The sequence below is a fragment of the Coturnix japonica genome, chromosome 12, assembly GCF_001577835.2.
Source record: "Coturnix japonica isolate 7356 chromosome 12, Coturnix japonica 2.1, whole genome shotgun sequence".
Taxonomy (NCBI): domain Eukaryota; kingdom Metazoa; phylum Chordata; class Aves; order Galliformes; family Phasianidae; genus Coturnix; species Coturnix japonica.
Genome location: NC_029527.1, coordinates 1,920,507 through 1,940,337, shown reverse-complemented (window position 1 = coordinate 1,940,337; position 19,831 = coordinate 1,920,507). Strand labels below are relative to the sequence as shown.

The window sequence follows — 19,831 nt, the reverse complement described above, 5'->3', positions numbered from 1 at the left end:
TGCTCTGTGCTGCCTCACATCTGCCTAAGCCAAGGGGCAGAGGCTGCGGGACCTGTGCTGCCACATAGAGGTGCTATGGGTCCAGCCCTGCCCCACATGCAGCCCGTGCCCCATGGGAGATAACAGGGCTGTGTGTGGGAGCTGGGTGTAACAAAGCCGAGGGGCCAGGCCCGGTTTGCTCCTATTCTGAGCTGTTTCCTACGGAAGCACAGAGCGGCCTGGCGCCCTCAGCAGGCCCCTGGCCTACCCCACGACCCGCTGCCTGCCCACACGACCTGGCGGTGCGCTGCACAGCCCCCAGCTGCAGGGGAACGAAGCCCCGAACACCGGCTACAACGGGATCGGCTCCCGGCCCCGCTGCGGCCTACACCGCCACACCGGGACCCACCGAGCGGCCCCGGCGCGTGGTGACGTCACTCAGCGTCGCACGGTGATGACGTGTATCGCGGGCGCGGCGGCGGGGCCGGACATGGCGGCACGGACCGGGCCGCAGGAAGATGAATAAGGATTGGTTGGAGCTGGAGAGCGACCCCGGTGAGAGCCGGGGAGGGGGAGGGGAGCTGGGCATCAGGGGCGGGCATGGAGGGGGCTCACGGGGCGGCCTATGTGCAGGCCGGGGGCTGTGGGCAAGGCCTGGAGGGTGTCTATGGAGGGAGAAGGGATTTGAAGGCCAGCTGAAGGCCCGTGTGGGTCACAGGGGGCTGTGGGTGTTGTAGTGAGGGGATACGGGTGGAAAGGAGGGGCGGCAATGAGGGAGGCTGTGAGATTTGCTTGGGGTGTAAATAGGGGGAGTGGGGCTGCGGGAGAAGCAGGGAGGCACCAAGTGAGGCACCAAGTGAGGCACCAAGTGAGGCACCAAGTGAGGCACCAAGTGAGGCACCAAGTGAGGCTCTTAGGGCAGAGAGGCCCAGGCTGGGTTCAGTGTGATCTGCTGAACCCATTGGGTTTTGTGGATGCCATCTAGAGCGTTGCAAGAATGTCTGTAGGTATTTCATCCCCAAAATAGCAGGGATGGCAATTACTCACTGTAGAGCATGAGCTGAGCTGTCCTGGCAGGGAACACCGCTGGTACAGGGGGACGGGACACTCTGTGGTCACAAAGCACACAGTTTCAGCTGGACTAATGGGGTTGCAGGCAAGCAACCTCGGCTACCGTATGTTCTGCTTTGCCCCTCTGTGCTCAGTGAAGGGGTCTGTGTGCTGCAGATCTCCTGCTCACCTGAAGTTCTGCTGCTTTTTATCCTTTTGCTGATACGTAGGAATAGCCCAGATCGCTCCCATCTTCCTCCTCTTCTTCATCTCTGCGATACCAAAAGCAAAACACAGTTTACACTCTGATACTTGGGACAGAGGATGGTTTTCTTGCAAGGCAATCCATCCCCATGCAGTGATGTGTGCAGCATTACTACCACCTTCTCACTGGAGCAAGGAAGAATTGCAGAGTGGCCATTTCTGCTAAGCCAAATCCAAGCTATTTCTGTTCTGGACCCCAGGCTGTGACAGCTCAGACCTGAGCCGGATGCTTGGCTCCCTGCTGGGGCTTCACAGCTGCGTCCCACTGAGTCTGGATCTGTCCAAGGACATTTCTGCTACTCCCAGAGTTAGCATCTCTGGTGGTGAAGAATTAGTGCTCTCCTGGCACGCAGCCTGTCACCACAGCTTGTTCCCATTGCCCCTTCTGGGCACCCAGCTTCATCTCTGTGTTGCTGCCACTCTGAGCATTTGTGGCTGTGTTCAACTGTGCAAATCATCACTGGCCACGTTGTGACTTGGTGCATTTTGCTGCCCTGGTTTTGCTGTGGTCAGCGGACTGTAACTTTGGAAACTGGGGAGTGAGTTTATTCTCTGCTTTGGTGGCTTTAGCTTTGATGGCAAAACACCTTGGGTCCTTCCCTTCTTGGTTAAATCACTCACATCAGGTTCCTTAAATCCCTTGTGCGTAGGGATGTTTCTTATTATTCTTATTGTTGGGCTTTCAGCAGCCTTTCTAATAGAGTGCGAGAAGCAGATTTGTTATTCCAGTCTCGAGCTTGCTAAGTCTGCATGTGGGGGTGAACTGCCAGAAAACTGGGCCAAGTGCTTTTGCTTTAGCACCAGTGGAAGCTCCTGTTGTCTAACAATCCTCCCTGTATTTGTGCCACTCGTTATGACCCTCTGAAATGGGAAATTACAGTAAGTGAGGACAGGTTTGGTCCCCTGGGAGAAAGAAAGATGTTGACAAGTCTTTTGACTCTCCTTTTGTCAAGCTGGCTTTCACTAACAAAAACAGAGGTGGTCATCTTTTAAGAGCCCTGTGATGCATTCATTTGGTTGTTTTGCTTTCAGCTGAAGGAAGAAGCTTTGCTTGGGAGCTCCCTGTCCTGTTTGTGTTGGGGATTTGCCTTTTGGCAGGCTGGTTGTGTTGGCAAGTGTGCTGAGCTGGCTCCAACAGCAGGAGGCTGGCAGGGGTGGGGTTGCTTTAGGTCCTCTTGAGGAAGAGAATGGAGGGATGTGGGAAGCCCAAGCTCTGCTGCAGTTTTTCCAGCCATGCTGTGGCTTCAGCCAGGATTAACCTGTTGGTTTTGTCCTTTTCCAGGTCTCTTCACTCTCCTGGTCGAAGATTTTGGTGAGTCCAAAGCACCTCCCTGGGAAGCTGATTTCATGCTTGGCATTACCTCCAGCCCCTTCTGGTGGGCTTCATACCAGCTTCTGCCCTTTGTTTGCAGGGGTCAAGGGGGTGCAGGTTGAAGAGATTTATGATCTGCAAAGCAAATGCCAAGGGTGAGTCCTGGGCTTGAAAGTGGGGGTTCTGTTAAACAAAATGCCTCTCTGGGGCTGAGAGGGCTTTAGTGAGGCTGTCGGTACTGAGAACAATGAACCAGGAGTGCTGGGTCAACTTTGGGGCAGGCAGGATGGTCACTTCTGGTGACGTGTGGCTGGTGGTTCTGCTTTCCCCCTCTCATTTTACCTGTGGTTTGAAACAGAAGGTCTCTGGCTGCGGGCAGAGCAGCCCCACTGCAGTAGTTTGTCCATCATGGTGCAGTTGCTAACATCTCTCCACAGCCCTGTGTATGGGTTCATCTTCCTGTTCAAGTGGATTGAGGAGCGCAGATCCCGCAGGAAGGTCTCTACCCTGGTGGACGAGACGTCGGTGATCGATGATGACATCGTTAATAACATGTTCTTTGCTCACCAGGTAGGCTGGGGGTGGGGAGAGGGGGTATCTCCTGTTGACACCTCAGGGAGAGCTGGACCCCACAGAGAGCTGAAAGCTTGTCTGCTCTGTTGGGCAGCTCCTTGTGAGGCTGTGGTGCAGCTCATTGAATGAGGGCAATCTCCCTTCCCTTGTGGGACAAGGTGTACCTCTAGTTCCAGAAGTGTTTTCTGCATCCTTATTTTTTAATTTATTGTTGGTGACTGTGAAGGGTTGTTCCCGCTGTTGAATCCATCCTTGTGTCGCCCTGCAGCTGATCCCCAATTCCTGTGCCACTCATGCTCTGCTGAGTGTCCTCCTGAACTGCAACAATGTTGACCTGGGCCCCACTCTGAGTCGCATGAAGGATTTCACCAAGGGGTTCAGCCCTGAGGTATGGAAGGAGGCTGTGTGTGAGTGACGCGTGTGTCTGACTCCTGCTCCCTCTCTGGACGGTGCTTTAGCAAGCCAGCTCCTTTCCAACCCAACAGTGTGATGAAATGCGCTCCTCCTGCCTTCAGACCTGTCTTGAAGTCCTTGCTTCTCTCCAGCTGCAATTCCCTTTGCTTCTCTTTTGCATTTGTGTATTTGTCTCATGCTGGGTCCTCACCTTGTAACTCAGCAATGGAGAGGCTGTGCCTGGAAGCTGCTCTTAAAGCCCTGTATGTGGATGGAAGGAGCAGAGAGCTGACAGGGGAAGCATTTCCTTGGTTTCCTTTCACTTATCCATTATTTTTCTCTCTTGTTCTTTGCTGCAGAGTAAAGGTTATGCCATTGGCAATGCCCCCGAGCTGGCCAAGGCCCACAACAGCCACGCCAGGTGAGTGAGGGCATCGCTTACAGCCCAATTCTGCTCAACTAGACTGTGCACTGACCTGTTGCCTCTTCCTGTCGCAGGCCGGAGCCACGGCACTTACCAGAGAAACAGAATGGGATCAGTGCTGTGCGAACCATGGAGGCTTTCCATTTTGTCAGCTATGTCCCTATCAAGGGACGGCTGTTCGAGCTGGATGGGCTGAAGGTCTATCCTATTGACCACGGTAAGAGCTCTGGTTTGTCCATGAGTGTATTGTTTGTCAGTTAGCATTAGCTAGAGTTTGTGGACAGTTATTCCAGATTCGTCCTGAGCGTTGACAGCTCATTTTGGAGACTTTACTCTGGGGGCTGTTAAAAAAACACAACAGCAGCAGCATAGGAAACAGTCATTGCATTGTTTTTTCCAGCCTTACTACGTTCCTCTCAAGTTGCTCAGGGCCATGAAGTCCTTCTGCAGCTCTGAAATAACATGTTGCAAGCAGAATTTGTCTCCTTCTCACCTCCTTCCTGTATCAAATAGCCTTTATGTGCTGAGGCCCAAGGACCCCAGTGCTGATCCAAGCAGAATTGCTTGAGCTGTTCCCCTCTCTTATGTGGGGATGGCAGGATCCCTGCTTGGTGCTTTCTTGTCTGAAGCAGAAACTGTGGCTCGCTCTGCTAATTCTTGCTTTGTTTGACTGTAGGGCCCTGGGCTGATGACGAGGAATGGACAGACAAAGCCAGGAGGGTGATCATGGAGCGCATTGGCCTGGCCACTGCAGGGTAATGTCCCGGGCTCTGGTGCAGGCACTGCCTCATCTTCTTGGATCAGTTCTGCTCATGTCTGTATGATGAGCTGTGGAAGTGGGGGTGAGGACAATGCTCAGGGGGTGTAGGTGCACCACCAGCTTGCCTCCTCTTCCCTTATCCTTGAGCGTGCACATAAGCTGCGCTTGGTAGGATGCATCATGGACAGGAGTGGCCACATGAGGTCTCTGTTGGCTCAAGCCTGTGGGAGAGAAAATGGTGCTGCTGGGCCTCCTGTAGTGTGGGCAGGAACCTGAGTGCTGAGGCCTGCAGTATGGGGAGGAAACATGAGGAACTGGAGATGCGTGTGGCTGCAGGGCTGCAAGCCTGTTGGGGTCATGGAAGGGTTGTGATGGAGAGATAAAGGTTGTCCATGAGGGACAGCAGGGGAGGTAAGGAAGAGCTCCCCATTAGTCAGGGGAACAGTTGGAGTGCAGGGATTAATCGTCATTAATCTTGACGATTGGGAAAGGTACCTGGGGACTTCAGGAAAGCAAATGTCACTCCTGCCTTCAAGAAGGGCAGGAAGGAGAAGCCAGGGAACTACAGGCCAGTCAGCATCACCTCAATCCCTTGGGAGGTGATGGAGCAGTAATCCTGGAAACCATTTCCAGGCATGTGAAGGAGATCGTGCTTGGAGGTAGTCAGTGTGGATTCACCAAGGGAAAGTCAGGCCAGAGCAGCCTGGTAACATCTGTGGTGAAACATCTGGCTTGTAGATGAGGGAAGAGATGTGAATATTCTCTGCCTTGACTTCAGCAAGGCTTTTGATGCCACCTCCTTTGAGACTTGCATAGAGAAGCAGACGCATTATGGTCTGGATGAAGAGACAATGAGGTGGATTGCAAACCGGCTGAATGGCCAGACTCAGAGGGTGGCATTAAGTGGCACAAAGTCAAGTTGGAGGCTGGTTAGTAGCAGGGAGCCCCAGGGGCCGGTATGTGTGACATCTGCTGTAACATCCTGCAGGGAGCCATACCATGACATCCGTTTCAACCTGATGGCAGTGGTTCCTGATCGGAGGATGAAATATGAATCCAAGCTTCATATCCTGAAGATGAACCGCCAGACTGTGCTGGAGGCCCTGCAGCAGGTGGGGCAGCCCAAGCCCTGTGGGAGTGCAGGGCTGTGATGGCAAATAGGCCGTGCTGTCAGGGCATCTCACTGAGCTGTAGGTACCTTGGGTGGTTGGGTTTTGGTGGTTTTTCTTTTTTGTGGGTTTTTTTTTGGTGTCTTGAGGGTGACCTCTTCCAGGAAGAGGAGATATTGTTGTTACTTCTTGGGGGTTATCCATAGGGCTGCTGGAGATTGGTTTACCTCAAGAGTTCTCCTTCTGCAGTGCTCTAAAGGAAGTGATGTGGTTTGAGCCCCCCTGGTCCAGCAGTCACTTCCAATCTGTCTTTTGCCTTCAAGCTTATCCGAGTCACTCAGCCTGAGCTGATCCAGTCCCAGAAGTCTCAGGAATCTCAGTCTCCTGAAGAGGCAAAGCCAGCCAGCAGCAAGACTGCAGCCCCAGAGAGCACCCATCCAGGTAGGCTCCCATTCCCATGGTGCTGTGAGCCATTCCAACCTGCTATGGAGCAAAGAGTCGTTGGCACTGGCTGATGACAATCTCTGGCTTACTTAGAGCCTGAGGAACTTCTATGGTCAGCTTTACTTTCTTTTCTCCAAGCCCAGTTGATCAGTTGTATTGTAAATGCCTGAGTGGAGGGACACAAAGATTGAAAAGGGGTGGGCTTACATTTAGGAACACTTCAAACAGCTGGAAGTAGAATGGGAAGTGTTTGTGATGCTCTGCTCATGGTCTGGTAGAGCACATGAGCTCCACAGCTGCTACATAGAATGGGAAAAGGGTGGCAGAGGATGTTAAGTAATGTGATGTCCATTAAAGGCTGTACTATGCTTGCATTGCAGACAGCACTGATGAGCCTGCCAGCCAGGGCCACACCACGACCACGCAGAGCCCACCCACCAAATCAAAACCAGTGGCAAAGGCGTCAGTGAGCAGCATCAATGGTGTGCCTCCAGCAAACCCCAACCCCATCGTGCAGAGGCTGCCAGCCTTCCTGGATAATCACAACTATGCCAAGTCCCCCATGCAGGTGGGTTGGAGCTCCAGGCCAGCAGCATACCTGGCTTGAGCCAAGCTTTCCACATCCAGTCCCCCAGCTTCCCAGGGCTGCTGCTGTCAGCAGGCTTAAGGCCTTCCTCCCAGCATGCCTCCCCTTGTGCTACCCAGGCTGGAAGGTGGGAGGGTAAAAAGTTACCTGACAAAGGAAGCTGGCTTTAATGTGGGTCCCTTAGCTGATGTGGTTCGCTGTGTTGCTCTGGGAACTTGGGTCCTGGCATGAAGAGGGGCTGTGCAGGAGTAGAAACAAACACACCAGATCTGAGCATAAAATAAAGGCTGTGTGAGCAAAGCCCAAAGGAAAGAGCTTCCTGTGGGCAGGAATAGGAAGGATCTGGCTTGAAGGATGTAGGTGACAAAAGAACAGAGCTCAGCTCCCTTTTTTCCTGCTGACCTGGCTGTACACAATCCAGCAGGGCTTAGACACATAAACTGCAAGCTTGGGTTCCTTCTGGCTGCCGATGCTCTCAGGTTCCTGGTGCTTGAGTGGACCACAGATGCTGTCAGCTGGGCTCTTCCCCCTTACCCAGCTGTAGGAGACGGCATCAGCAATGGTGTTTTGCAGGAGGAGGAAGACCTTGCAGCAGGAGTGGGTCGCAGCCGGGTCCCAGTCCGACAGCACCAGCAGTACTCAGATGATGAAGATGACTACGATGATGATGAGGAGGAGGAAGTCCGTAACACCAACTCAGCCATCAGGTAACAGCTTGAGCTGAGGGCAGGAGGGCCAAAGGAAGCTTAGCTTTGTGCTGCACACAGAGCTGACATTTGCAGAACTGCCTGCAGTGACTTCTGGATCCCGAGCATTGTTAGCTACATTACAAGCTGTGACTGTGCAGTCAGGGGTGCTTTCTTCTTTGCCTGTTTTTTACTGTTTCACAAAATCTAACGAGCAAACCTTTCTGTAGCTCTTTGTAATCAGTGTTGAATTATGATAGTCCTGAGGAATTGCTAGCTGGGGCTTCTCTGCTTCCCCCACTTTTTCAACTGTTCCTGGTCAGAATGCATGGATTTTCTGGTTGCTTTTGTGGTGATTGAGCCTGGCCTGGCCCAAGATCACCTCACAGTACTTTTTGGTTGGATGGCAGAGGCTGAGCTGTATGCAGAAGTTCCCAGTGGCTGTGGAAAAGCAGTGTGCTCTGCCTGGAGGCTTCATTTGCTACCAATATAACATGATGAAAAGCACAGCAATGACAGTAAAGTAGCGAGGTTCTAAGCTATAACAAGCAAGAATTTGCTCAAATACAACAGTTGCAGGCACAAATAAAAAGAAAGAGGCTGCTTACCTTCAGAAGGCCTCAGGTAGGCAGGGATCTCCAGTGAGATACTTTTGCCTCTACTGCCAGCCCTTAAATGAGGTTTTGGGCAAGGGTGGATCCTGGCTCTACCCCTTCCAGTCATTCAGGTACATTGCATGCAGCTGAGCTCCCCTGGGTTGGCCCTGCCATCCCACCAGGTGCTCAATCACTGCTTCAAGCCATGACTTAACATTTCCACTACACTCACCATGAGGGGATCCCCGCAGCTCAGTGAAGCAAGCTGCTGCCTGAAAAGCTGTTGGCACTGGGGGTGACCTAGAAATGTTCCAGGCCTTGCTTCATCTTAGCACGTGGCCTCAAGTGCTGAGCGTGGAGCTGGCGCTGCCTGTGCTGCTGCAGCTGGGCCCCCTCCTTCCTGCAGCATCACCTTCCCTTCTGCGTTCCTGGGCAGGTACAAAAGGAAGGGGCAGGTAAAGCAAGAGCACGCAGCGGGGGCCGCGGATGGCCAGCTCTCCGTCCTCCAGCCCAACACCATCAACGTCCTGGCTGAGAAGCTGAAGGAGTCCCAGAAGGATCTGTCCATTCCCCTGTCCATCAAGACGAGTGGCGGCGGAGCTGCTGTGGCCATTGTCACTCACTCCCAGCCCTCTCCCACCCCCAGCAATGAGAGCACGGACACCGCCTCCGAGATCGGCAGCGCCTTCAACTCCCCGCTGCGCTCTCCCATCCGCTCGGCCAACCCCACCCGTCCCTCCAGCCCCGTCACATCCCACATCTCCAAGGTGCTGTTTGGTGAGGAGGACGGCCTCCTGCGCATTGACTGCCTGCGCTACAACCGGGCTGTCAGGGACCTGGGGCCCATCATCAGCTCTGGGCTGCTGCACCTCACAGAGGACGGCGTGTTCTGCCCGCTGGCTGCTGCAGGTTGGTGCTGGCTGTGCCCTGTGGTGATGGGATGGTGCACTCTGTTGTGGCTCCTAATGCTTCCTTCCCTTGTGTGCAGATGGGAAAAGCTCCCCGCCTTCCATCAAACCCGGTGAAGAAGCCCAGGTCGCCATCAAACTGGACGAGAAGGAGGGCAGTGAGGCCAGTGGCAGCAAAGAGAAGGTGGGACTTGGCAGGACCAGTGATCACCCTGGGGGGGAAAAGTATTCTCCCAAGGTGAGTTTTGTGCTGCAAAAGCCCTAGGGACGTGGAGCTCCCTGTGCTCACCCAGAGACGCAGCAGCACTGGCAGTGACGAACCACGTGCACACCCTGTCCTGCTTGTGTGCCACTGCAGCCGTGCCTCGAGGCACAGGGCAGTGCGGGTTCTGTGCCGTGTGTCATCCTGAGACCTTCTGTGTTGGCGGTGGGTAGAGCCCCTGCCTCCTGCTGTTTGGGATGTGCTCCTTTGGGCCGGAGCAAGGTGGGACCCTGCCCAGGTCCCTGCCACCAGCAGGACCAGGCTTGGGCAGCACCAGTACGTGCAGGGCTCCCTGCAGGAGAGCTGCCTGGAAAGAAGTCTTCTGTTGTTTAGTGAAGCAAACCAGGGCTGGGCTCAGGCAGAATGATCCCAGCTCAGAAGTTCCCTATAAAGTTGTGCTGTTTTGGTTTTTGCCCCCTGCCAAACGTTTATATCTCTTTGATGAATCCCAGCACAGAGAGGAATGCTCCCAGCTCGCCCTGTAGCTCCCCTACTGATGCTGGCATGTAGGTCTCCATCTGCTCACGTTTGCTCTGCTTGATCCTGGCAGGAGCTGCTGGCGCTGCTGAAGTGTGTGGAGGCAGAGATTGCAAACTACGAGGCTTGCTTGAAGGAAGAGGTAGAGAAGAGGAAGAAATTCAAGGTGAGTTTGTAGATGGATCATTTGCATTGCTGGCTGAGCTCCCTCAAGGCTTCTGTCTGTGGCCATACTGATGGCAAAGCACAGGGCACGTTGTTCAGTTGAGAGCAGTGCAATCTATTTGTAGATCGACGACCAGAGGAGAACCCACAACTACGACGAGTTCATCTGTACCTTCATCTCCATGCTGGCCCAGGAGGGTAAGTCAGGAGCAGCAGAGCATGAGGTTCAGGTTCAGTTGGGGTTTCCACCACTGGGCTGTGCAGAGCTTGCTGTGCATTGAGCTGAGCTCTAGCACCAGTGCTGCCAGCTCTGAGCCCCCTCTGCTGTGCACAGTGGCTGCTTGCAGCTCGGCCTGCAGTGTCTTTGCCGCCTGTCTCCCTGCAGGCATGCTGGCGAGCCTCGTGGAGCAGAACATCTCCGTCCGCAGGCGCCAGGGGGTCAGCATTGGCCGTCTGCACAAGCAGAGGAAGCCGGACCGCCGGAAACGCTCCCGTCCGTACAAAGCCAAGCGGCAGTAGCCTTGGGGTTGAGACTGAGAGGAGCTCGCCCTCGTGGCTCTGGGCAGCGGCACCTGGATAGATGTTACTCTTTGCCTGAGGACCCCAGCCAGAAGCCTTTGGCTGAGGTGGCGCCTGGGGACAAGCAGACATTGGGTTTTCCTCTGAGCCCAAAAGGCAGCAAGGCCTTGCCTTGAGGAGAGCCCTGCAGCCAAAGGCTGAGTGCCCTGCTGCCTGCCTGGCTGTGGCCACGCTCTGGTGCCTTGGGCTTGTCTTGGGGCCATGGCTGGCAATGGGAGGAGGGGAAGAACCTGCCTGGCCAGAGGGCTGGGCACTGCGGGGCACTGCGGGGCACTGGGGCTGCTGATGTGAGGCTGTGCTGGCCGCAGCTGCCTGGGGCTGGTGCCCTGCTGCATCCAGGCCTTCAGCTCTGTGCTTCCCCAGGACCCTCATACCTGTGTTTTCTGTTCCTTTATCTTCCTTGACAAAATTGGATCTTCTGGTTCTGACCCGTTTGTTGGCTGTGGCTGAATGAAGCAGCTCCTGGGCAGAACCTCTCTCCAGCACCATGGCCCTGTATGACCCCAGCTGTGTGCTGATCCCCTGGGGTGGCAGTGCCACCTGTCCCCAAGGCCAGACTCCACTCTGGACCTCGTCCCTACCCTCCCGTGGTGGTGCTGAGGGGGTGCATGGCCCTGCTTCTACAGCTGCTCTCCTAAGGACCAGCAGTGTGGCCCTGGCAGCGCTTTCAGGTCACGCACAATTGCTCCTTGTTTCAGAGAACTCTGTGTATAAAGAACACAAGGTTGGTGGCTTGGCCCCGGTGCTGGGGGGCTGGAAGCTGGACCTGGAATTGCCTGGTGCCCTGAGTGAAGCCTTTCAGCCTGGGAAGAGGTGACAGGAACTTCAGCAGTGGGCAGAAACAGGAAGGAGCCCAAAGCTGCTTTTCCTGCCCATGCAGCCCCCATTGCTGCCCCCAACCCACTCAGCAGCCAGAGGTCACTGCTTGTCCCCTGTGCTGATGGGGGAAGAAGTGGCTGCAATGGGGCCAAGAGCTGCAGCAGGGACTGGCTTTGCCAAACGTTCAGATTTGTACAGATCTCGACAGTGGAATTTTGGGGTTTTTTTTTGTTTGTTTTGTTTTGTACTTCCTCGAAGGAAAGAAAATCCTTCCGTCTCTTGCTGTGTCTAATAACAAGTGCTGTATGTAATGGATCTGTCTGAAGGAATAAAGCTCCTGTAACAGCCATCGGGGGGAGCGGTGTGCAAGTGATTCTAAGAGAGGTGTAATTGTGGGGATTGCAACAACAGGATGCAATGCTGGTTGCAGCTCAACCCCATGTGTAATAAAGGATGTAGTGAACAGATGGGGAGAAAAGAGAAGGAGAGTAGCTGCTGGTGGATGATGCCTGAGTCCTGCTGACTGCCCTTACTTGTCCCAGGGTGGTTCCCCTGCCTGGGCAGTTCCTGGCTAGAAGTCCAGGGCGCAGATCAAGGCTGTGCCTCGTTTGATCCAGTGCTTCTCAGGTTTGTCTGTGGGGATCTCCACAGCGATCACGTAGTTGGTGGAGTGACCCGTTGTTGACAGCGTCCCTGTAAAGAGGGAGGGAGGCAAAGATGCAGGAGCCATAAGAGGCCACCTAAGGCCTCCTTTGCTTCTGGAGGCTGCCTTTTGGGCACCTACCTGCACGAGTGAGTGTCTTGTAGATGGGGCACAGGTACACACCAGCAGCTGGGGGCTTGCGGTTGGCGACGGGCAGCAGCCAGATGACAGCCATCTCACTGTACAGCTCCTTGGGGCGGGACTCTGCCAGCTGAAAGGCAGAGGGGTCCCAGCGGGCGCCCTCGAGAAACAAGCCATAGATGTAGCAGCCATCAGAGGGAGGGCAAGAAAGCTCGCTTGGTGATTCCTTCATCACCTGTGGAAGAGAGTGGGACCAGGGCTGTCAGCAAGGCTTGGCCCTGATGACCCATGAAGCCTATTACTCTGCTCTTGGCCAAGGCAGAGATAGTGAAGGGGAGGCTGCTCCAGCTCTCTGATATCTCTGGGCTGGGTTTTCCAGCAGCTCACATCATGAGGGTGTGGGCAGCCTATGGAGAAGGAATGTGAGCAGATCTGGAGAGATGGAGAAGTCTCTGGTTGCATCATGGATGCATCTGTGCTGTGGGTGGGTGTATCTGGCACACAGGAAGGTGGGATGTGCAGCTACTTGGGTAGGCTGGGTAAAAGAAACCCCAAACAATCTGAGTCCCTTACCTCAAAGCCAAATGAGATGTTGTCAATGGAGATGACAGACCTCCTAGCGAAGTTCTGCAGCGTGCCAGTGAGAAAGGCCTGAGGGAAGAAGAATCCACTGATCCAGAACACAGGGGGGATCCCGTGGCTGATCCACTTCTGGAGGAACTCAACCCGCTGCACCAGGTCGTTCACCCAGGATGCCAAAGGCTTCAGTGATGGGTAGGCCTGGGGGGCACACGGAGAGGAAGGTGTTGGATGCATACAAGGACACCCTGAACCTTGTGTTTGAGTTGCTGAGGATCCCAAGGATCCCTCCAGCTTAGGGCTGAGAACACCCTGCACAAGGCAGGACACATCTGCAGACCACAGGAGCCTGCTCCATGTGAGACAGCCCAGCCCAGCTGTGGAGTTGGATGACTCTCCTTGGGATCAGATGAACTCATGGGGGCAATGGGGCCGGTTGGGAAGTGTTACCTTGGCGTTCCACATAGTGGGGACCGAGTTGTTGTACAAGCTGTCGGCCATCAGCTCCAGCTGAGAGGACATGACAACCAGGCCCTTGAGAGCTTTCAGCAAATCCTTCAGCGACTGAGCAATCACCTCCAGGAGATTGTTGTACCTAAGAGAAAGAGCTGCTGTTTCTGCAGGGGGATCACAGAATGACTTGGGGTGGGGATTTATCCCCTGTGTCTGCCTGGATTGCTGTTCTGTGAGCTTCATGTAACCCTCGGTGTCTGTCCTCTTGGATGGGGCTCTCTAACTGCCCCAGGCCCTGGATTGTTGACAGTATCATGCAGAGCAGGGACCAGGACAGGAGGCTGCAGGGGGTTACCTGATCACCTCCTGCACCAGCACTGTGTTCATAGACTCTTCGTAGAGCAGTGGGTATTTGCAGACCACCTCCTGCACGTCCATGGGGTCAGGCAGCTTTGCCAGGATCTCATTTGCAGTCTCTTCCACCAGCTGGAAGGCAGACAGACAGCAAGCAGGTGAGCATCCAGCCAGCCACGGATGCTGGGAAAGGGGGGGAGAACTGACATCTGGATGGCAGAGCCATCCATGGTATAGCATGTGAGCATGTGGTCTGTGCTCACTGCTTGTGCCAGAGAACCAGGGGGTTGGGGCACCCACCTCTTCCCTGGTGCAGCCACCCGATGCGACTGTCTTGGGTTGCAGCTGCAGGATGGCTCCTAGCAGAGCGAAGGTCTCCTTCTGAGCAAAGGTGATGTTGGCATTGTCATGCAAACCAAAGAGCTCGGGGCTGTCGTTGAGCGGCAGGCTCCTGATGTACTGCAGGTACCCCTGGGGAGGAATTGCACTGGCTGTGAGGCAGATGGTTGGGCTGGGAGCACAAGAACTATGAGCCCTTTTGGCCACCATGGGTCTGACCAGAAATGACCAAAGCCAGGGCTGCTCCAGGAGCCAAACCAGCAGCCTGCAGACCTGCAGGCCCAGGTGGAAGCTAGACCTTGTCTTATTGCTTGAGCTTCTGCCATTTACACAGCTCCTCGTCCCATGTGGCAGCCAGGAAAGGTAATTCACAAGTATGACTTAGGGGCAATGTCTGTGGGCCCTGAGTTATGCTGGTTGGTGCAGAAGGGGAGGCTGGGGGAGTGCCAGCTCCTTCGAGCCACATTTGGTGGCTGAATGAAGGCTGGCTGGGGAGTTCAGTCACACTTGTGTCAAAGCAAATACATGTTAAAAGAATGGGCAGCTTGGCAGCGAGCTTCCTGCAGTGTCTGCCGCACAAAGCTCCTCAGGCACTTCAAGTACATGATATCAAAGTGGTTCAGTGCACAAATGCTTTCAGATGAGGTTTGCTGGCAACAGCTCCAACCCCCTCCCGTGCACATCAACAACATTTTCCTCCTGTTGCTTGAAAAAGATGCAGCTGAAGACCTCAGCCTTCTTTAAACTTCCATTCCCCCAGGAGAATGGGAATACTGTGGGGTCCAGGGAGCAGCACAGTTCCCTTTGTGCTACAACCTCCCCCCGGGTCTGTAAAGCTGCATTTTGTTACCTTATACTTACATCGAGGCCTGAAGAGGTACTGATCTGCCTGTAGACCCCGGATTCTGAATAGGCAAACTCAGGAGTCAGAACCTCAGGTTTATAGAAATCTTCCAGAATATTCATCATGCAGCGCCTGTCCCAGTCATCAGTCACTCGGCCACCGTAGTTGATCTCCCCAGCTGTGTACTTCAGAACCTGTGGGGGATCTCATGAGGGTTATCTGACCCACAGCATCCACTGTGAGCCCATTACCCACCTGGGAGGGTCAGCTCACACGCTCACCTTGTATGGGACCTCCTTGTACTCGCTCAAGAACATGTTCAGTTGGCTGATGCAGATGCGGAGGTCTCCATCTGTGAACTCATAGGGGATGTTGAACCCCAGTGGCCCAAACTTCCTCCTCTCCAGCATGTTCCCGTGGAAGAAGCAAAGTGACAGCAACAAGGATTTAAACTCTGTGACCTGTGGGATGAGAAGGAGGGAGAGGAGATGCTCAGCTTGGGAAGTGATATAAGTCTTTTCTGGGACCTGGCAGCAAATGAGACGTGCTGTTTGAATTGGCTTATCACAGAGCAGATCTTATGGGAGGAAACACCACCCCTTGTCTAGTATGTGAGATGGAGGTTGGAACCAGGTGATCTTTAAGGTCCTTTCAAACCCCAGCTTTCTATCATTCTATGATCCCACCCAAGTGCTAAATGAGAACTCTAATGGAGAACTGAGTCTGGAGAGGAGCAGAATCCAGGGGGAGAGTGTGCATGGGAGCAGGCATGGGCTGGGGACAGCAAAGCTGGGCTCTACCTTAGGGCAGGAATTCAGGAAGTTATCGCTGAAACTGATGTAGGACTTGAGCAGGTTGGCTTTGACCCCACGGGGAGGCTCAATGGTCATCTTTGAGCTGTTCTGGAGGATGGACACAGGGAAGTGGTTGCTCGGTAGACTGGTGAGCCAGAGGCGGAAGTTCTGATGCACCTGGAGGGTCAGAAGGCAGTAAGTGCTCCTGCATCGCCACTGATCTGTTATGGGGAACTTGTGGGTGGGATGGATCTGGGTCTGGGCTTCTCCCAGTGCTCCAGTTCCCCCATCAGAGGTCAAGCTGGCTCAATTAAACCAGCTCTGGTTGCTGGAGCCCCAAAGCTGTGGATGACACCAAAAGTCCCAAAGAACGGAAACTTCAGCAAGTGGCCACAGCAGTTGTAAAACTGCAATCCTCTCTGAGAGGGGAGATGCAAATATCATGCCTCCCTGCTTCAGTGGCCACCAGGTAAGATGGTTTCTCTGCTTCTGAAGAACAGGAGGAATAGGGCTGCATGCTAAGCAATGCAGCTGGAAGAACAGAAGGTCCCAGTAAAGCACAGCACCCTGCTTACTGGGCAGCAGAGCCACCACCGTTGTGAGGGATGGGAGCAGAGGGTTTTCTCCATGTTCCCAGCCACAGGATGCACGTCACCTCGTTGGGGTCAATGCATTCAATGAGTCTCTCCAGTGAAGGCATCCAGCTGGGCGCCAGGTGGCAGTTCTGGAAGAAGACCCAGTTTCCCTTCTTCATGGCGCTGCACATCATGGCTTCAGCACGGGGACCCTGTGGAGGCAGATGGGAAGGGATCGGATCCTGGTCTATCAGGCTGTGCCCTGCTACACCAAACAAGGAGACAGCCACTGGGTGGGAAGATCACTTTCCAGCTTGATAGCTTGGCTCAGTTGGGTTGTCACCATCTGCAAAGGGCCCTTTGCAGCTCAGAAGGTCTTTGGGTCACGGTTTGGGAAGGTGGAATTGGGGACAGATCAGGAGGATGGAGGACTCCAGCAGGGGGACAGCTGCAGCCCTCCCTGCTGAATCAGCTCCTCCAGCCAGCAGAATATGGGGGAGTGGGGAGAAGAGTGCTTCCACTGTGCTGCAAGGATGTTTGGCCTCTTTGGAACCAGGTGAGATCACTAAGAGTGGAAGCAGGAGAGTCCTGCCCCAGGTCAGCAGCTTACCTGGCCTTGGCCCAGGGAAATGGCAGAGAGCTTTTCGGAGAACCTCATCTCTGCAGCAAACTTGTAGAGGTCGGCAGCTGGGTCAGTGCCTGGGGACAGCACGAACACAAGGGGGATGGTGGAACTGGACTCCTTGAACACGACGGAGAGATCAGTGGTCTGCAACAGAGACAGCTCGTCATAGCAGAGGGCTGTGCATCAGGGCTGCATCTTGGCACCGTGCACAGCACCACCTCACCCAGCCTGACCTCCAGCCCTCCCTGTGCCACCAGTGTGGTGCTGGAGACAGAAGCCAGAAGCATGTTCCATAAGGGCCTGGTAATGCTCTGCTTTGGCAGGATTAGGATGAGGGCAGTGATTAGTTTCCCATTGGAGGTTGTATGCCTGTGGTATCTGCTCCCTCCCAGTGCAGTTTCACTGCTAGATGAGAAGGAAGATTTCCCCCCTTTAAGGCATAAAAGTGTTCTCCAGCTTTGGAGTCTGTTGGCACAGTCCTCCTCCATGGCTGGTGCAAGGCATCCCTGCTGCAGCTGAAAAAGCTGCTGACCCCTTGCAGTTCCCATCCAGCAGTGCTCCCTTTGGGCTGATTACCTGAGGCTCAATGAAGTGCCGATCGAGGTTCAGTGCCACAAAGTCCTGCATGGCATTGGTGATCTTATCTCCCCGCAGACACCGCAGAACCAGCAGCTTCTGGAAGGCATCGAGCTCAGTGTCCCACTTCCCTGGCAGGGGCTGTCTGCAAAGCAGTTGTGTTGGGGGAATGGGTCAGATCCTGCAGCTCCTTAAGAAGCACTCAGGATACTCCACGGGAGGCCATGGAGTCTGAGGAGGGACAAGGACCTTCCAGCCAGCTGGCTGAGGTTGTTGTTCATAGCTTTGAAATTATTAGAGTGCAAAGCAGAGCAAGTGCTTCTGGGCCCTGTCTTGGACAAGCAAGAATGCCAGTAGCCAGTACCATGGCTGAATCAGCACCTCATGCTCTTCCATAGATGCCATTGTGTGCCTTGCCCAGTACAACACAACTGACAAAGCTTGGGGCACTTACCTGTGAGGTTTCTGGCTGTCAAAAATGGCCCTGAATGATTCAAGGTTGGCAGCAAAGTCACCGGCAAAGCCAGAGAAGTTCTTCAGGTTGCTCAAAGCCAGGATGTCTCCCCACGCTCGCTCATTCAGCCAGTCTGGAGCTGGGTTCTCCTGCACCTCCTTTACAGTTCCCCCTGAGAGCAGGTATCTCCACTCATCCTGAGAACAGGACAGCACAAGGCCATGGCTTACAGCCCACCTGCCTGGGCCTGAAGCGTGCAGGTTCAGCAGCCCTGCGTGTAGGCACAGGGAAGGGATCAAGGCTTTTTTCCCCACACCAGCCTGCTAAGCAAGGGGACTGTACCCCTGACCCTGGCTTGCTCTGCTGGGACCCTGTCCAAGGACTGGGGTGACTTGCTTACCATATCAATCCGCCCATCATTCATCAAGATCTGGGAGCAAACGAGGAAGGCAAACATGAGCTTGTGCTTCTCAAAGAGGCTACGGCACACGCTGCAGTAGAGACTGAAGGTGAGGTAGTTGTTGATGTTCACGATCCGGTCCTTCACAGTATCTGGAAATAGACAACGACCAGACAAGGCAGTGGGTGACGTGGAAGGGGCACAACACAACAGTGCTGCTCTCAAATACAGGCTTAGTGCAGAATCCCCTACGAAAAGCATATCATCCAGATGTGCCAGATGTTTCCAGATGTGGGTGTACAAGGGTCAGGACAGGCCTTGTATCTGAACAAAGCAGCCCCAAAGAAAGGGTGTTTTCTGCAGCTGGGTAAAGAGCTGCTGGCTCCTGCTTCTGCTCAGAAGAGAGCCAGCGTGGAATAAAGCACTGTAGTGTAAAAGAGGAGGGCAGGCTGAAACCCACGCTGTGCAGACACAGCCATGGGCAGCTCTGGACCACATGGAGCACCAAAGCAAGCAGCCACATTTGCCTTGACTCTTCAGGGCCCCAGCTTCTAAGCCAGGAACATGGTGTGAATAAAGGGATGGGAAGGGACCATTTCTGGCACACACCTGCTTTCTCAGAGTTACTGATCCCCATGAGGAAGATGTTGAGGAACCACTCCAGTGAGTACTGGTACATGGGGTCCACGCTGGACAGGTCTGAGACACAGAAGTAGAGGATCTGTGCGCGGACAGCAACAGGGGCATACTGCAAGCGTGTGGTGTTGATGTCCACCTCTGTCTGCTCTGCCGCCTTCACCTTGGTCTGAGGGACACAGGAGATGCAGTTTGTGCAGTGCTGGCAGGGGATGGGTGGCTGCAGTGGATGAACACCCACAGCTCATACCTGGATCTCCCCTGCCTTGATCTTGGATGCTTCTAGTGCACTGATGAGCTCTAAGTCATCCACAGGGTTTCCTTCGGAAGTGCTGAGCCGATGCAGGATCTGATCTTCTATCTCCTTCAGCTCCTGCTGCATCTCAGCATTGCTAAGGATCAGCTGGTTTCGAGCCTCTTCTAAGTCAGGTCGCTCCTCAGCCACCACTTGTCCCAGCAGTTGGTCCTCCAAGCCACTGCAACAAAAACCAAGGGGTGAGGGTAGGGATAATGGGCCCAAAGGCTTCAGGGCCATAAGCTAAAGTAAGTGGGAGCAGCTGCTGGGCTAAGCATGTACCTGGGTGAGATGGTGAAGTTGATGAGGGTGACTTTTGTGGAAATCTCAGGGCTGTAATGGGGATTGGACAGGTTGGTGGTGATGTACAGCTTGAAATCCTCATTGTAAGGGATCACCGTATCCCCCAGCTTCAGCACTGTTCTGCCTTGCTGTTTGTAGGTCTGGATTAGAGACAAAAGCAGTGAGGACAGAGCTTGTGGAGATGCACAGAGATGCACAAAGCTGCTGGCAGACCCCCCCCCTACTTCCAGCCTGGCCACAGCAGCAAATCAAAGGACCTGTTTTAGCAGGATGGGTTCAAGGGCCGGGTCCAGCTCCTCGCCGACGTTCTCCAGCAGGAAGGGCTTCCCATAAGTAATGGCTTTTTCCAGGCTGCTGAGGAAGTCCCGGTCACTCATCTTGGCCACCTCCAGGCTGTTTGCCTTCTCCTGAAAGGCAAAAGGGGAATGCAGGGA

The 19,831-nt window shown here is 54.3% G+C and overlaps 2 protein-coding genes and 1 long non-coding RNA gene across 5 annotated transcripts in view; 1 reads left to right on the top strand and 2 right to left on the bottom strand.

The window, feature by feature from the left end:
• The first annotated feature begins 410 nt into the window (after window positions 1–410).
• Window positions 411–11,735, top strand: BAP1 (BRCA1 associated protein 1). 3 transcript variants are annotated; one of them, XM_015874642.1, is made up of 17 exons: window positions 411–534; window positions 2,576–2,605; window positions 2,706–2,760; window positions 3,043–3,175; window positions 3,447–3,566; window positions 3,931–3,992; window positions 4,070–4,212; window positions 4,672–4,750; window positions 5,744–5,867; window positions 6,188–6,305; window positions 6,689–6,876; window positions 7,468–7,601; window positions 8,823–9,085; window positions 9,165–9,322; window positions 9,897–9,989; window positions 10,114–10,186; window positions 10,374–11,735. In XM_015874642.1, exons 1-17 carry the CDS (start codon window positions 498–500, stop codon window positions 10,505–10,507), a joined length of 1,944 nt encoding a protein of 647 aa, XP_015730128.1. In that variant the 5' UTR covers window positions 411–497; the 3' UTR covers window positions 10,508–11,735. The 3 variants fall into 3 exon arrangements, with proteins under 3 accessions (XP_015730128.1, XP_015730127.1, XP_015730126.1); XM_015874641.2 differs by having other exon boundaries at window positions 8,613–9,085; window positions 9,165–9,268; XM_015874640.2 differs by having other exon boundaries at window positions 8,613–9,085.
• On the bottom strand, window positions 6,317–8,217 carry LOC107319645. Its single transcript, XR_004308750.1, has 3 exons — window positions 8,189–8,217; window positions 7,042–8,061; window positions 6,317–6,474 (listed from the first exon to the last, which is right to left on the bottom strand). It is a non-coding gene; the product is annotated as an uncharacterized LOC107319645 (long non-coding RNA).
• The window catches only part of DNAH1 (dynein axonemal heavy chain 1), a 58,168-nt gene continuing 49,958 nt past the window's right edge, over window positions 11,622–19,831 (bottom strand). Inside the window, 18 exon segments of the mRNA XM_032447293.1 lie at window positions 11,622–12,079; window positions 12,171–12,405; window positions 12,744–12,950; window positions 13,200–13,344; window positions 13,558–13,688; window positions 13,857–14,027; window positions 14,757–14,933; window positions 15,021–15,200; window positions 15,540–15,710; window positions 16,189–16,320; window positions 16,719–16,877; window positions 17,310–17,454; window positions 17,764–17,960; window positions 18,164–18,315; window positions 18,773–18,968; window positions 19,050–19,275; window positions 19,377–19,537; window positions 19,655–19,804. Coding sequence (XP_032303184.1) covers window positions 11,958–12,079; window positions 12,171–12,405; window positions 12,744–12,950; window positions 13,200–13,344; window positions 13,558–13,688; window positions 13,857–14,027; window positions 14,757–14,933; window positions 15,021–15,200; window positions 15,540–15,710; window positions 16,189–16,320; window positions 16,719–16,877; window positions 17,310–17,454; window positions 17,764–17,960; window positions 18,164–18,315; window positions 18,773–18,968; window positions 19,050–19,275; window positions 19,377–19,537; window positions 19,655–19,804 — 3,057 coding nt within the window. The 3' untranslated portion in view covers window positions 11,622–11,957.

Excerpts from the sequence above, each read along its gene's own strand:
- BAP1 (XM_015874640.2), top strand. The coding sequence starts at position 498 with ATGAATAAGGATTGGTTGGAGCTGGAGAGCGACCCCG. Across the intron at positions 3,176-3,446 it reads ACATGTTCTTTGCTCACCAG|CTGATCCCCAATTCCTGTGC; the intron begins GTAGGCTGGGGG and ends GTCGCCCTGCAG. Across the intron at positions 4,213-4,671 it reads GGTCTATCCTATTGACCACG|GGCCCTGGGCTGATGACGAG; the intron begins GTAAGAGCTCTG and ends GTTTGACTGTAG.